This window comes from Acartia tonsa, chromosome 6 (genome assembly GCF_053477335.1).
Source record: "Acartia tonsa isolate MP-2025a chromosome 6, ASM5347733v1, whole genome shotgun sequence".
In the NCBI taxonomy this organism is placed as follows: Eukaryota; Metazoa; Arthropoda; class Copepoda; order Calanoida; family Acartiidae; genus Acartia; species Acartia tonsa.
The window spans coordinates 17,658,405-17,675,057 of record NC_137265.1 but is presented as its reverse complement, the minus strand read 5'-3'; the positions used below and the strand labels follow the sequence as shown (position 1 = coordinate 17,675,057).

At 31.2% G+C, this 16,653-nt stretch overlaps 1 protein-coding gene across 4 annotated transcripts in view; it reads right to left on the bottom strand.

Annotated features, from left to right (window-relative positions):
- Positions 1 to 718: 718 nt before the first annotated feature.
- The window catches only part of LOC145322007 (uncharacterized), a 61,910-nt gene continuing 45,975 nt past the window's right edge, over positions 719 to 16,653 (bottom strand). For all 4 annotated transcript variants that reach the window (XM_080163734.1, XM_080163735.1, XM_080163738.1 and 1 more), the window contains 9 exons: positions 13,810 to 13,917; positions 13,331 to 13,399; positions 11,981 to 12,066; positions 5,723 to 5,823; positions 5,285 to 5,414; positions 3,116 to 3,681; positions 1,693 to 1,739; positions 1,304 to 1,400; positions 719 to 905 (listed from right to left, as the gene is read on the bottom strand). In XM_080163734.1, the coding sequence (XP_080019860.1) occupies positions 825 to 905; positions 1,304 to 1,400; positions 1,693 to 1,739; positions 3,116 to 3,681; positions 5,285 to 5,414; positions 5,723 to 5,823; positions 11,981 to 12,066; positions 13,331 to 13,399; positions 13,810 to 13,917 (1,285 nt within the window). In that variant the 3' untranslated portion in view covers positions 719 to 824. The remainder of the gene's footprint in view (positions 906 to 1,303; positions 1,401 to 1,692; positions 1,740 to 3,115; positions 3,682 to 5,284; positions 5,415 to 5,722; positions 5,824 to 11,980; positions 12,067 to 13,330; positions 13,400 to 13,809; positions 13,918 to 16,653) is intronic.

Below are 16,653 nucleotides of genomic sequence, written 5' to 3'. Positions count from 1 at the left end.
TTGCTTAAAAATATTTAGCAAATTTAAATTATGAAATTGATAAAAATATTTTTGTTGCCAATTTGATTTCAAAGAAAAACAAACCTCTGTACTAAGATTTTTAATCTCATTTCTTTAAACTTTCTCAAATAAAAATCATTCAAATCCAGTTTAAAGTAAGGAAAACCACTTTAAACAAGGATTAAAAATAACATACAAATCGAAGCTCTAAAATCAGACTAAGACAAACGAAAAACTTTTGCAGGTAAGCTTGTAATTTAATATACATAGACGTTCACCAATCTACTATTGGCCATATGATTAATACTTCCAAACATCTCCGTGTGCATCTGAATTCTAATTTCAGAGAGTCAGGACCATAAACATAGATAAATTAGCACTTGTAGATACAAGAGCTTACTAAACTCTAGAGGGTAAGAACCTCTTAAGCATAATACATTTCTGTAATCATAGGATAGATTAAATAGGATAGATCAAAGATAGCAATTTTTTTAAAATTTAAATTGTTACATTATGGCTTCTTAAAATAGTGGTTGTAGCTGATATAATATAAACATGCATTTTGAAAATATCTTTTTTTTTATCCGAGGTCAATACAATATTCCCATGTTTAACATGGACAGTTATGAAAAGGTTTTTGCGAAATAGAATCTAACATATATATATAATCTTTAAAATTATTGTAAGTTTGACTTTTCCACAGTATTTAATTAATAACTTTTCTTAGATTATATATTATTTATTTTACACAAAATATAATACATATAACACATATTTAATAATATAAAATGGAAGACATAATAGTAAAAAAAATTACATAAAATCTATTTGTAATCAATTTCTAGTCGTTTATTGTTGACATAAACTACTTTCTTCTTTTTAGAGCTGTTTGATCTGCTTGTAACCTAACAAAGATGGATTTTTAAATATCAAAAAATATGTTTTAGCCAAGCTTTCCTATAGTTTGGTTCTGTCAGTACATCCGTAATGGATAACAATTATCAAGAACTGTCCCATCGATTTTAAACTTAGCGTGATAATTTAAAATATTAAGATTTTTAACTTTTTTGACATCAATTTTGGATATAATTATGACTTTAAGTATTAGGAATCTTTTGACAAGATATAATATTACAAGCAAAGCATCTCTATAATCAAATACTAAAAAAGTAAACATTCCTTAAACAGTATCCTGTATATAATCAATTTTCTACTTCTTATTGTTGTTTTAGTAATGGATAAATTGGCATTGCTCTTCAACTACCAACTCTGACTCATATAGAAACGTAGCTACTAAAAATACCTGTTCTGTTGTTTGTAAAGATTCTGTAAAGGCTTCATTGCTATCATTTTCTCTGAAGAACAGCCCAATTAGGCTGCCAGGATACCTTTCTTCAATCCTAATGCAAAATATGCATAAAATTGCCATTTCGTCAAAGATCCAAGCTTTTAAAAGAGTGTATTTAATCTTAGGAGGGGGGATATAAAAAAAATACACAATTGTCCCTTTATCCATAAAAAATTATTGACATAATAGTATAAAAAATTTAATAAAAGAAAGAATGGGGGGAAATCTTTATTTTTTTAACAAAATAAACTTAGTATGACCTAAGCCAAACATCGTTAACTAAAATATTATAAAATTAATCTTGTACCTTTCCGTCCTTGTAATAATTATATATTTTATTTTACCTTCGTAATGCTTTCTTCGGTGTTGAAAATTCTGTATTTTCCTCAAACTAAAACAAGGATAATTATGTTCATAGGTTGATCAACATAAAAAAAGGTGGAAAAGGAACAGTAATCTGCAACAAGCAGGAAGCATATGGGGATAAGACAGTGAACTATAAATTGTAATAAATTCTAAATGATGACAAACAAAAATTATTGATTGAAAAGTTTGGACACTTCTAGTTTGAAATCAACCAACAATAATAAGATATAGGTAACAAAAATATTTTGAGCCAACGAGTAAGGTAACGTGGTTACAAAATCTTGGGGAAAAGTGTAATTTATAGTCTAAAATCTTCTCCTTCTCTGATATCAAGAGTTAATTTGAATCATCAAGAATTCAGTATAAGAAACATAGGCGTCCAAGGGGGGGGGGGTAATGGGCCATTTGGCACCCCCAAAATTTTGTGAACAATACCCCCCCCAAAAAAAAATTACCCCTACCTTGGGGGTGCCGTAGGCACCCCCAACGATTTTGGGGGGGGGGTAATTACCCCCCCCCAAAATAAATGTTCTTTAAAAAAATTTTTTTTGGGGGGGTATTTACCCCCCCCAAATTGAATGTTCTTAAAAAAAATTTTACTGAAAATTTTTTTTTGGGGGGGAGGGAGTAAACTAGTTATAAAACTTACCAGGACCTATAAGACGCTTCACTTTAAAGTATAATCATATTGGTTCATTGGTTAGTGAGTTAATTATTGTATTTTTATGTTCTAAAGAATGATATACTACTATATATTTGAATAGTAGTGGCGCCCTAAGCATCTAAGAACTCGTGTTTTCTAAAGGGTAAAAAGGGAGGAGAAAAATAGCCTAAAACCACTCAAAGGATTGACCTATAATAGTGTGGAACCATCATGGGATCTATGTGAAGCTTTCCTTAAAAGGAGAACTCATTATTAAAAGTAATGAAATCTAAAGCTATAGTCAAATAAACCTTACTTACTACTTTATGTTATAGGATAGTACTTATTAACTTAATAGATTAGGTAGGTGCTTTTTTACATAATTAAATTACCCCCCAAAAAATTTTACCCCCGGGGTAAATTAGTTTGGGGGGGGTAATTACCCCCCCCAACAGATTTGGGGGGAGTATTTACCCCCCCCAACAGACTTTAGGGGGGGTAATTACCCCCCCCCAATCAAATTTTACCCCCGGGGTAAAAATTTTGGGGGGGGTAAAAAAAAATTTCGGCGCGCTTCGCGCGCCATTTTACCCCCCCCAAACATGAATTACCCCCCCCCCTAAAATTTTTTACCCCCCCCCAAAAAAAAAGCTTGGACGCCCCTGAAGAAAATATGGAAAAATATGTGGAGAACAATTATTTGTATATGTGCCACTGAACTTGTAATATACATAAAATACAACTTTAAAATGTTTTACCTGATCATTTCTGAACAGATTTTCAATCCCAAGACTGGAGCTTTCTGTTGCCGTTTTCAAAATGGCGCCCAAAGGTTTTAAATTCGCGGCACTTGGATTCAAGATGGCTGCCTCTCGGCTTGGGTTCAAAATGGCGCCATTTTCAAAAGTACGCTTGTCAACAAATCTTTCTGCCACAATGTCACCAGTGTTCAATTCTTGGAATACTTTAAAATTCTCTGATGGCCGCGAAGGAAACAAAATGGCGGAATTTATCAACTTACTCCTCTCGGCTTTGCTGAATGCTGTAGTTGTTTCAAAAACGTCCAAAAAATCCGGGAAGGTAAAGATTTTATCAGTTGATGATACATCAGATGATGTTGTTGTTACCAATGTAGTTGTTGATGGAGATTCTGTTTCTTCTTCCAAAGTTGTTGTTGATATTGCTATTGTTGTTTCTTCAACAATCTGTGGATATTGATCAGGAAATAAGACAGAGTCTATTGGAATAATCATTCCCAAATTATAGACATAAATAGTTTCGTTGGTTATTCTAGCCTGTTTATCGCCATGAATAAGGTAGATACCTAAAAAAGGATATATCATCAGTCTTTTCCACGGGGCAAAAATTAATTATCAAACGAACATTTAAAAAAATTAATATGTTAAAATGTTTAAATTGGGCTGGGTACTAAATTATTGTATTAAATGCTTTGGCATATCCATTATTAAAAATAGTAGGCTTATTTACTTTGTAGCGAAGAATCTCGCTAATCGCTGAACCAAATTATTTTTTTCTTTACAGTGAAACTTCTTATGTGTCCATGGAAAGTTTATAAATATTTTGGAAGAGGGTATCTCCGCCATCCCATGAAAAATTACCCCTAGAAAAAAAAAATTCCCTTCACCAAATTTAAAAAAAAAATATTTTAAACAAAAATTAAAAATGGGGTTGGGGGTCGACTGTCCCTAAACTTTTTCTATCGCTTTTTCTCCTTTTAAATCGAAAATAAAATTCGATACGAATTCAACTCTCCCCTCAACTCTCAAGTGCTACCTAGAGGTCTCTAGGGGCGTAGACGCTAGTAATAAATAAACAAGAAAATCAACAAGGCCAATTTCTTTCAAAATGAGTGACATTTGTTTAGTTAAAAAACGTTTTTTTAATTATATAAATGTATGATTTCTGTTACCTTTTAGATATTTTAAAGCCTTATAAATTTTACTCTAAGCTAATTTTAAGAGGATAAATTTTTCTTTGCCTATTAGATAGATAACATTATAGTTTCATAAGAATTAATCTTCTTAAAAAAAAGAAATAAAAAATAATGCCCATATAACAAATATAAATTTTTTAGTTTTCCTGAAGCTAGTAAAAGTGGCTGACTCAGATTATGACATCAAAAAAAATTAACCAATGAGATGCCAGTATACACTGTAATTGACCAATTGTAAAATTTATAGTAGCCTCTCATTGGATAATTTTTTTATGTCATAATCTGAGTCAGCCACTTTTACTAGCTTCGTTTTCCTGTTAACCATACCATATATTTGATTTTTTTACATACAAATGGTAATTTTATTATCACAAACGACATTACTCATTTGTAGATTGCAATTACTGGTTGAAAAGTTTAATAATAGTTTGGTACCAACCAATCAAATTGAATAAAAGCAAATAATCGAAGTTTTTAAGCCAAGGCATGGGATAATACAGTAAAAACTTTGGGTACAATGTTTTTCAATCCAATGTCCCCATTCTCCTTGTTATTTTGCGCAACGGTTGAAACTGTTGATTATAGAGTATCAGTGCTACGAATTAATCTTCTTTTTAAAAAATGAAATGAAAAGCTTTCGGCAAGTATTTTTTAAAAATTATTTAAGTTACAGATTGACGCACATTTAAAAATAAAACCCAGGTATCTAAAGGGATAAGACAATGGCCGATAAATTGATGTACATCCCGAATGATGATACACAAAATTGCCCCTTCTGTATAGTTCAGTTAGTGGCTGAAACTGAACTATGCTTAATAAATAAACCAATCAGAGTTGTTAAGTCAACGAATAAGAAATCGTTGTTTTAAAATTTTGGGGACTTGTGTGATAAACCTCCTTCTCCCTGATAAAACCTAAAGAAGCCCTAAAAATTCTTAATTTTCCTTGAACAAAATTATTTTCAACTTTTTACCTGTTTCATTTTGGAACACATCTATGGTTTTTCCAGAAATAGTTTTTACCGAGTTGACAGTTGAGATGTCAGCCATGGTAAAGTTTCCAATAATAAGATGGTCCAACAACATTCCAAGACGGGTTTCATCCTTAAATTTCAAAATAGTTAGTTTTACCAGGGCTAGGCACCCGCCTCTAATTCTCAGAGAATCAACCTTTACAATTTTTAAAATCAGCTGGAAGTCTAAACCTGACCCAAAAATGGCAATCCTTCTTTTAGAAAAAAATTAAAACGCTGGTGCCGAGCCCTAATTTTTACCCAGAAGATTTCAAAGACTTCGAAGCTCTTTTTTTAAGGTGAGGGGAAGGTAGATTCCTAGAGAAAGGTCGTGTAATAAAAAGTAATTTCTTGTTAATCTTTTTCTCTTTCAAACACACAAACACAAATGTTTCATACCTGTAGAAAAGGGTCATCCTCTGAAGTTCTGGGAAGAATTGATGAGAATGCCAGGTTATTTGGAGCCAGCAGTATGTACCTGGAGGTCAGGTCAGGCTGGTCTAAAATACAGGTAAGAAAATTTAAATAACGAGTAGTTGCGCTCCTTATTAGAAAGAAGCTAGCCTAAAACCGCCTCAAGATATATTCATGAGGCTTCACTGAATTTTAGATCAGCCAATACCCAGATTTTTTGTTTTGGACAGGAAACCTTACTTCTTTATAATATTGATTTTTATAGCAAGAATCTCATATATGTATTTCAGTTTATAGGATATTTAAATAATAAATTTAATAGTATTTGATATTTAGATATTTTTCTAAAGTTACGATCAAGACTTTTAGGCACTTATACACAAATTACCTTGGTAGCACATTGATAACCCCCGCACCTTTTTTGTTTTTCTTTTGTTTCTTTGATAATTTAGGTCAGGTTAGGCCCATCACATTGGTTTAGGTATAAGGGAAAAGCTACCCAAATCTCTCGCAATATTTTACTGGATGTAAAAATAATGTGAAAGTATTTGACAGCACAATCTTTTGCAAATATAGAAACTTAATTTTAAAATAATAATTCCAGACCTTCTTCAAATTACTTTGAAACAAAATTTTTAGGAGGCATCTTTAAAATTTAAATTTTCATGAAGGCTAATTATTTAATGATATGAAGTAACTGCAGGAACTAAGGATAGTTCTTCCTGGTGCATTTATTTAATACCTATATTTGTGACAACTTTTGTTTAATAAATTCTTCCAATTTTTAACAACTACAAAAACCCCGCCCCTCTCGGAGAGCCTCGAACCCGCATCATACGGATAAGGTAACCGACATTCTATAATTGAGCTATGATGGAGACCAATTATCAGTGGTGAAAAAAGACAAGATAGACAAAAACATAATTCTTATAGTATAATTTAAAATTTTACTCTCTTTCATGTCTGTCATTGTAGCTCAGGGGTAGAGATGAGGTTCCAGTTCAGGTCAGATGGTTCAAATCTACCCTTAACAATAGAAATAGAAGAGTAGAAGAATATTCTGAACCCTTTTTTCGTCAAATCTAAGAGAGAACATTCCTAGCAGACAAAAGTATTGTTTACTTTCGACTCAAGCTGATGTGGATTCTTAAAAAATGATAGACTCACTATTCGATAGTGAGGCAAAATTATTTTTGTGAAAAATCATCCAAAAGCACATTAAAAATCTACAAAAATTAAACAAAATCATATGTTAATAAACCTCTTAAGATTTTATTTCATTTTGGTAAATTTTTTTATTCGATTTTGGAGGATTTTTCACAAAAATAATTTTGCCACACCAGCGAGTTGCCAGCCTAACTTTTTTTTTAGAATCCAACTTTGTTTCAAGCTTTCAAATTGTAAACGAAATTTTTGGGCAATTAATTCTGATTCCGCAAAGCTTTCTACTAAGAAAATATACTGTTAACAGCTGACTTTTATGTATGTATGAAATGAAAAAAAACATGCCTTCGTAGGAAAATGTGTACATAATTTCAACCAATGAGATCCAATGTAAATTCCGATGCGATTCTCCTATTGGCTCAATCAGACATTCCCTCTCTTTCTTAGTACCTTTATTCCCTTAACACTAATTATCATTTTCACTCTCTGAGATAATAATTAATATTTGGTAAAAGTAAAAAAAATATTTTTAAACATTTACCTTATACCAACAGTCACTTAAAATATCAAAAAGCTATTACATGCCAAAGTATATAAGATTAAAAAAACATTGTTTCAGTGGTGAGTCTTGAACCACCCACCTTGAAACTTTACATCTCAAACCTGACGCCTTAACCAAAAGAGCTAATTCAGCATAAGACAATTACTATTATTTTACAGCCTTAGTTTACATGCCAAAGTAAAAAAGATTGAAAAAAATAATGTTTCAGTGGTGAGTCTTGAACCACCCACCTTGAAACTTGACATCTCATACCTGACGTCTTAACCAAAAGAGCTATATCAGCATGAGACAATTACTATAGTTTTACAGCCTTAGTAAACATTCCAAAGTATATAAGATTGAAAGACAAATAATGTTTCAGTGGTGAGTCTGGAACCATCCACCTTGAAACTTGACATCTCAAACCTAATGCCTTTACCAAAAGAGCTAAATTATCATGAGATAATTACTATTGTTTTACAGCCTTAGTTTACATGCCAAAGTAAATAAGATTGAAAAAAAAATAATGTTTCAGTGGTGAGTCTTAAACCACCCACCTTGAAACTTAACATCTCAAATCTGACGCCTTAACCAAAAGAGCTAAATCAGTATGAGACAATTATTACAGTTTTACAGCCTTAGTTTACATGCCAAAGTAAATAAGATTGAGAAAAAAAATAATGTTTCAGTGGTGAGTCTTGAACCACCCACCTTGAAACTTGACATCTCAACCAAAACCAAAAGAGCTAAATAAGCATGAGACAATTATTATAGTTTTACAGCCTTAGTAAACAATCCAAAGTATATAAGATTGAAAGAAAAATAATGTTTCAGTGGTGAGTCTGGAACCATCCACCTTGAAACTTGACATCTCAAACCTGACGCCTTTACCAAAACAGCTAAATTATCATGAAATAGTTACTATTGTTTTACAGCCTTAGTTTACATGCCAAAGTAAATAAGATTGAAAAAAATAATGTTTTAGTGGTGAGTCTTGAACCACCCACCTTGAAACTTGACATCTCAAACCTGACGCCTTAACCAAAAGAGCTAAATAAGTATGAAACAATTTTATAGTTTTACAGCCTTAATTTACATGCCAAAGTATATAAGATTTTTAAAAAAATAATGTTTCAGTGGTGAGTCTTGAACAACCCACCTTGAAACTTGACATCTTCAATCTGACACCTTAATCAAAAGAGCCACATCAGCATTAGATAATGATTACAATTTTACAGCCTCACTATTGTTTTACAGCCTTAATTTATGTACCAAAATAAATAAGATTTAAAAAAAATAAAAAGAGCTAAATCACATGTGACAATAACCAATGTTTTACAGCCTTAGTTTTTATGCCAAAGTATATAAAATTGAAAGAAAAAATATTGTTTCAGTGGTGAGTCTTGAACCACCCACCTTGAAACTTGACATCTCAAACCTGACGCCTTAACCAAAAGAGCTAAATCAGTATGAGACATTAATTATAGTTTTACAGCCTTAATTTACATGCCAAAGTATATAAGATTTTTAAAAAAATAATGTTTCAGTGGTGAGTCTTGAACAACCCACCTTGAAACTTGACATCTTCAACCTGATATCTTAACTAAAAGAGCTAAATCAGAATGAGACAATTACTATAGTTTTACAGCCTTAGTAAACATTCCAAATTATATAAGATTGAAAGAAAAATAATGTTTCAGTGGTGAGTCTGGAACCATCCACCTTGAAACTTGACATCTCAAACCTGACGCCTTTACCAAAAGAGTTAAATCACCTTAATCAAAAGAGCTGATTCAGCAAGAGACAATCACTATTGTTTTACAGCCTTAGTTTATGTACCAAAATAAATAAGATTTAAAAAAAATAATGTTTCAGTGGTGAGTCTTGAACCACCCACCTTGAAACTTGACACCTCAAACCTGACGTCTTAACCAAAAGAGCTAAATCACATGAGACAATGACTAATGTTTTACAGCCTTATTCAACATGCCAAAGTATATAAAATTGAAAGAAAAATAATGTTTCAGTGGTGAGTCTTGAACCACCCACCTTGAAACTTGACATCTCAAACCTGACGCCTTAACCAAATGAGCCACATCAGCATTAGATAATGATTACAATTTTACAGCCTTACTTTACATGCTAAAGTATATAAAATTGAAAAATATTGTTTTAGAAAATATTGTTGACAGAGAGAGAGAGAGAAAAAGAGACAGAGAGGGGGAGATAAAGAGAGACAGAGAAAAGTACATAGATTTCATGACAAAGGAAAGATAAAAAAAATAACGCATCATTCTTTTTATATAAACCCACCCCTGTGTATGTTACAACATGTTGTGATGAACACAACATGTTTTCAAAAACATATTCAATGTCGTCTTTTTCAAAAAAATCTAAAGAGAGTGAATTTGTGAAATAAAAAGTATGAATTTAAATGTCAGTTTGTAAAGGTTATTAGATTAATTTTGAATTGGTTATTAAACTATGCCAATACAAAGTGGGTTTTTAGTAAAAGAATGCCACGAAAGGATTTTATAGAAATATAGAGCGAATTTTATATTGTAAATCCAAAAAAAGTAAATAAATCATTGAATAAACCTAGCCAATAGCGAGATAGTTATATCGAGCCAACTCTAGTAGTATTATAGACAGCTTTCCGCAGATATTAATGAGAAACATTAGAGGCCCGTCTAACAAAACTGGTATTGATTTTATGATTTTTATTAAAATTTTTGTGGAAATTTTTCTGAAATATGATGCTATTCATGATTTTTCAGTATGGATGAGAACCAGTTCTATTCCAGCGAATATTAATCGGGTTGAAGCCCTACTGGAAGACTTTTAAACAGTCAAAATACAATTATACTATTATTTTGTTTGGTTGATAATTTTACATTGTACGATCATAGGTCATCAAACAACAATAACATCATTTTTTCTTTAAATAAACTATCCATAGTCCCTTCCTTAATCATAGAATCATAAAAAATTTTCTCGAATCTCAAGATTCTCTATGTTTGCAAAGCATTTGATTTCATCAAGAGCCACTTAAAAAATTTCCCACTTAAGTTGATAAACATTTTTTATAACTGATAAAAACACTTGTTATAGAAAAAAGAATTACGACAAAGGGATATATAAGACCATTAAAAGTTTAGCAATACAGTTACATTAAATGTTAAAGTTTAAAGATCATGGAAAAAAAACGAAGTAGCGGGTATTTTCATTGTAGCTTTTGACAGATTATTTTAGGTTAGCTTAGGTTAGGTAAATGTTAATGATTGCTCCACAGGGTTAGGTAATGACCCCGCAGGAGCTAGAATTAGCAGAAAAGCTACTGTGAAAATCAAACCAACTACTTCGTTCTCTTTCCATAATCAAAATTTGATAATTAATGATAATTTATAAAATTCCTTTATTTATGATCAAGAACAAGTAAGTTCAATGGTAGCACAGCTTATTTATGAGAAATTATATCTTATAAAGAAAGAGGGATTGAGAGAGAGAGAGAGAGAGAGAGAGACAGAGACAGAGTGACAGAGAGAGACAGAGAGAAACAGAGAGAGACAGACAGAGAGAGACAGACAGAGAGAGAGAGACAGAGGGTGAGAGACAGAGAGAGAGACAGAGAGACAGAGAGAGAGACAGAGACAGAGTGAGAGACAGAGTGAGAGACAGAGTGAGAGACAGAGTGAGAGACAGAGAGAGAGAGGCAGACCGACAGAGACAGAGAGAGAGAGAGAGAGACAGAAAGAGACAGAGAGAGACAGAGAGAGAGAGACAGAGACAGAGATGGAGATTGTGTGTGAAAGAAAGATAGATAGATAGATAGATAAATATAGAGACAGAGAGAGAGAAAGAGAGAGAGAGAGAGAGAGAGAGAGAGAGAGAGAGAGAGAGAGAGAGAAAGAGAGAGAGAGAGAGTTGTTAAGCTAACAAATAAAATACCTAATTGTAAAACTTTGGGGACCAAGTTAATAATATCTTAAAAACTAACCGACGACAAAAACAACTTGTAGAGCTTCTTCTCTAAAACTAGATTATTAAACTAAAGTGTTTAATAATTTTGTGCACTGCAAATTAATAATTCTTTAAAATCAAACAATGGAATTAACAATTCTTTTCAAATATTGATTTAATATTTTTTTTATTTTATACAAACAATTTTCTTCGCTTCTAACCTCTAGGGGAGGAGTTGTGGAGTTAGATTAGAATAGTCTAAAACCTTCACAAGACATTTATAAGCTTGAGACAGCTCATGCACTTAATGGGTATTGGGTAAATCAACAGACAACTAAAACTTTAATTGCACGACCTTTGTCTGGAAGTCCTATCTGGGTATGGTAATGCGTTGCCAAGGCATTCTCCATACTCTAGTCTAACTATTTATGTCGAGCACCTGACACAGATGCAGTAGGAATCATTTTAATGTCTTTATTAATGACGCGGTGCTTGGCAGATTCGAACCTATGTTGATGCACTACGTGTTAAGCCACAGCCGTGGTTTATATATTAACGTAAATTCTTAAATTACTTACAGATGTTAGGTGCGTAGGATCCAAGTGGGCTTGTCAGGTTCATATACACTGTAAGAAAGGAAAAATCTGGACTCCGGCTTAAATACCTGGAGAAAAAAAAACAAGGATGAAAACTTTCTTAAAAGCAAAGCTCTAAATTCAGACGTTAGGGCAAACGATTATTAACATCTCATTATCCAGAGTGCTGGAACTTAATAAGGAGAGTATAAATTTCAAATTGAAAAAAAGTCAATACAAAATCCATGTGAATTTGTTGCAAAATTGCTAAATTAAAGGATACCTTTTTATGCAAAAAAATACAGACGGACGGAATGCGAATGGCCCTAAGTTTTGAAAAGCTCTGGGGGTAGTTCGAGTCCTTCTCCAACGTATTCGGTGAGAAAGGATGATTTTATTCATTAAAATCATACTGACCCCCTTAAGTCCCCAAACTCTTTCTGCTATAAATTGGCAATTTAGTTTGATAATATAGTCCTCGGATATTGGTCAATACGTTTATCCATTGTTAGGGGAGGGAATGGGGTAAATTTATGAGTGGGGATATCGTTTTATTAGCCAGCTGGATATTTCATGCGAGGGTGTGGAAGAATATATCACAGTATCCATTCCTATTAGAGTAATTAAAATATGTTGTTCTAATATTTTATATTTATAAGCACCTTAAGTATTCTTAGGAAATACATAATATTAAAGGTTTCTTGAGCAAATCCTAATCTTATTAAAAGTAATCTTTTGTGAATGGCTTCTTAAATATGCTTAAATCAAATATTGTAAAATATATTTATAAAAGAATACTTACATCGATGATTAATATTCAACAGCTTATTATTAAGTAGAAATCAATTATTTTTAATTCAGTACAAAGTGAAAATTAATGTTGTTTTCGTGTTTACCATATGCTATTATTACTTTTATCATTATGATATATATTTTAATAAATTTGTACATAAAATAGGTTAAAAATAGTCAAAAAAAACCATCCCTAATATGTATCTTGAAACAAAATACTCAAAAATCATCACAGAAAATTAGAGTCCCTTAGTTTTGTAGCAATAGTTTATCATGTATTTCGTTATACCTTTGTCAAAAAAAGTACAAAATAGAACTTTTTAACCTAAGATACTCACATAGTTTCTTCACATGCCCAAGTAATCAGTTTTGAAAAACTAACTGAGAGCCCATCTTGAGTAATAAATCTATTGTACAAGATAACATTACCTATAAGCATGAGAGAGGTACTGAGATTCAAGGAACTCACATAGTTTCTTCACAAGCCCAAGCAGTCAGTTTTAACAAACTATCTGAGAGTCCATCTAAGTTAATAAATCTATTCTTACAAGATAACATTACCTATAGGCATGAGATAGGTACTGAGATTCAAGCCATGGAGAAGTAATCAGAGGTCCAGTTTCTAAATATCTAAACAAATTGATTATTTATTGAGCTCTGCCAAAAAAAATCATATATTAGATAATTAAGAAATACAGCAATTTGACGAAAATTTTATCTGATTTATAGACAACGTGAAAAAAATTAAACTTAGTCAATATTTAATAAAATATATATAATCTATAGAAAAATTTACTCTGTTTTTCAATTTAAAAGTCTTGATTATGGGCTAAATTATCTTTTTAGTAGCTTTTGCTTTTGTCCTTCCTTCCCTCAGTCCGTGAGTGTTGAGAAAATGAGACTTTAAATATGACGTTGCTACAGAAGACCTAAATTACAAAAGACCTAATCCTACAAAAGGTCCGTAATGATCGTTTTTCCATCCATGTTTTAGGCTTACTTTTGAATATTGTCATTCTTGTTTTTTTCAAATTTTTTACCTGAATTTTTCATTTAGTTGTTGAACAATATCATCATTGATAAAAAGCATATCCTCTATAAATACAAGTTTTCCACCAAACAAATCTATCTCTCCTATCGTGGGTACACTAAAATAACACATACTTAAAGGAAGCCTGCAGTTAAAGCGGTGTGTTTACTGCAGGATTCCTTTAATTTTATTTCTAAGAGAACATAGGAAAAATCTAGGTTTAATAAGGACTATGGATAATAAAATTGATATACACCTAATTATTATGATACACAAAATTCCCTTTCTATAGATTAAAATTATTTGTGGAAAAGTTGATACGTTGCTAAATAAAAAGTTCCAAAGTTTTTAAGACAGAAATAGGGAAGGTGTTTAGAAAACCTTGTGTACCAGCATGATACAATTTGCAATGCTCTCCCTCTATATATATCTTTATTTATTATGATATTTTACATCCTATATAAAATATATTAAGAGCCAAATATATTGAAACACAAATTTAAAGTCTTTGTCAAAAATAAAATTAAAATAAAAATGATCAATTACATATAGGTATTTAACTAAATATTTTAAATACATAGTGCATTTCTTAACAATTTTAAATTTATAAATGCACTCTTTTTAGAGGAAGTTAAGTTGTAGAGTATCAAAACTTGATAAGCTGAAGTTACATACTTAAATGTTAAACTTTAATATCTTTATTACTATCAGTCTATAATTATTCAAAAAGAAAAATCAGATGAAGAGGATAATTTATCATACAAAAAAAATATCAAAAAAGTTAGAAAATTAGTATGTTTCTTTTAACGATTATAGAGTTGCTACGCTTTCTACGTTGTACCTAACTGTTACAGAAAACACCATAAAAAAGTTTGAAATCGATAGAACAATTCTAACATGCCTAAAATCAACGAAAAGAGCTACCCGTTAATTAGGGACTGATGGACATATTTGTCTCAACCATGACACTTTGGTTGAGTATGACTTCCGAATTAGCGGGAAGTTCTCGAGATCTGTTGGCGAACATACAAACCCCCAATACCAGGAACCATCAAGTTTCAACAGCAGGTTTGAATATAGATTTATTGATGAAATTATTTCAAAGTCCTGAAATTACAAAATCAATTAGTTCATAATTCCAGTTATTTATAACCACGTAATCTTAATTGCTTTTTAAAAATCATTTTTCTCTTCCGTTAAGAATCTTTGGAAACTTTGGCTTTAAAGGAAAATTATTTGGTTTAATAAATCATTGTTAAATGCAAAAATAAAGGCACATAAAAAATACTAAAACATATATTAATCATTATTAAGTTTCATGTTTAGCTGGCTAAAGCCTTTTTTAAAACTACATATAATCGTCCTATACACCATTCTTCTTAATAAAAATAACAAATTCTACCTGAAGTTCTTATGGTTTCAAATCCCTGGTATACTAGGGTCGTTCACACACTATGAGACCAATGATAGGCCCAATTTTGTTCTCCGAAATCTTCACACACTCATATCTCATTCAAAAGTAACGAACGTGCGCATCAAAATATATAAACAATCCATGCCGCGTCACACTATGAAGGAAAGCCAAAAAAGACGACATTTGCGCTTAGTTTCAGGATAATGATAAGGAATTAATTTCGAACTTGATAAACACAAAGCTTCCTCGAAAAGAGGTTAAGACACACCCCCCGTTTGAAAGTCAAATTAACTTCCTTAACGAGATTCAAGGTTTTTTTTGCGCTGAGCACTAGCAACATTTCTCACTAAACTCAACTCACCATAATCACATGAGAATGGCCACATCCCGAAAACGTGACAATTTTGCTCCTAACTAAATGAAACCCCGTGAAATGCATACACAATATTATACTCCTCACTAGGACTCATAATACCTCACATTTTAGGATAGAAGGATGGGGATTGGTTTGTACCATACAACATTCCATGCACATGACAATCACAAGATCACATACACCATCCTAAAATAGATAATCCTATTAATCATGATGTTGTAAATATAACAACTATACTAAATAATAATCATTTCATAATCAATAGGTAACAAATCATTATTAATAAATCAATAAGTACCTACGAAATCAGGTTGAAATGTAAACAAATAATGGTAAAAAAAAACGAAATAAATCTTAGACAAGAAAATTAAGATTTATAGGTACTTAAAACTAAATTTGTTAAGCATCAAAAAGAGTAGTAAGAAAAAATATTTCAAAATCCTTGGGCAGAAAGTTTTTCAAACTTAATGAATAAGAACTGTACTATCTTAATCAACAATAAACTTTTTAATACTTAAAGAATAGCAAAATAATAATATCTTCGTTAGAATTTTCATCGGAATTATAAAAAAAATACCAATTTTTCTTTGTAAAAAATATATGAGACTTTAAATATGAATTTTCAATCATTCCTTGATCTGAATAAAAATGTTTTACTTGATTGAAATTCATATATACTTTCTTTTTAAAAAAATCTGCTAAAAATAATTGATTTTTTTCTTAGAATAAATATCGAATCACGCAACCTCGACACATTTATTCCTTTTAGGTAAACTTTTCAGGTAAGTTTTATAATGAACTGTACTTTTGAAAAGAATTTAAACTCAATAAAATTAAATTTGAGCATATGAAATAGAATAAAATTTAATCGCATTTCATTTGATTCTTATTTTAGGCATAAAAATAGGCATATGAAAATGTGGCTTTTTTACTAAAAAAAATCTCAATTTCCATAAAATAAGAATCAATTATTAATCATAATTTTTAACAACTGCCTGACTGATACAGCATGTTCTTCCAGGGGAGATTTATCTGTCAGCCTGAACAAGACTCTTGCAGTCTTT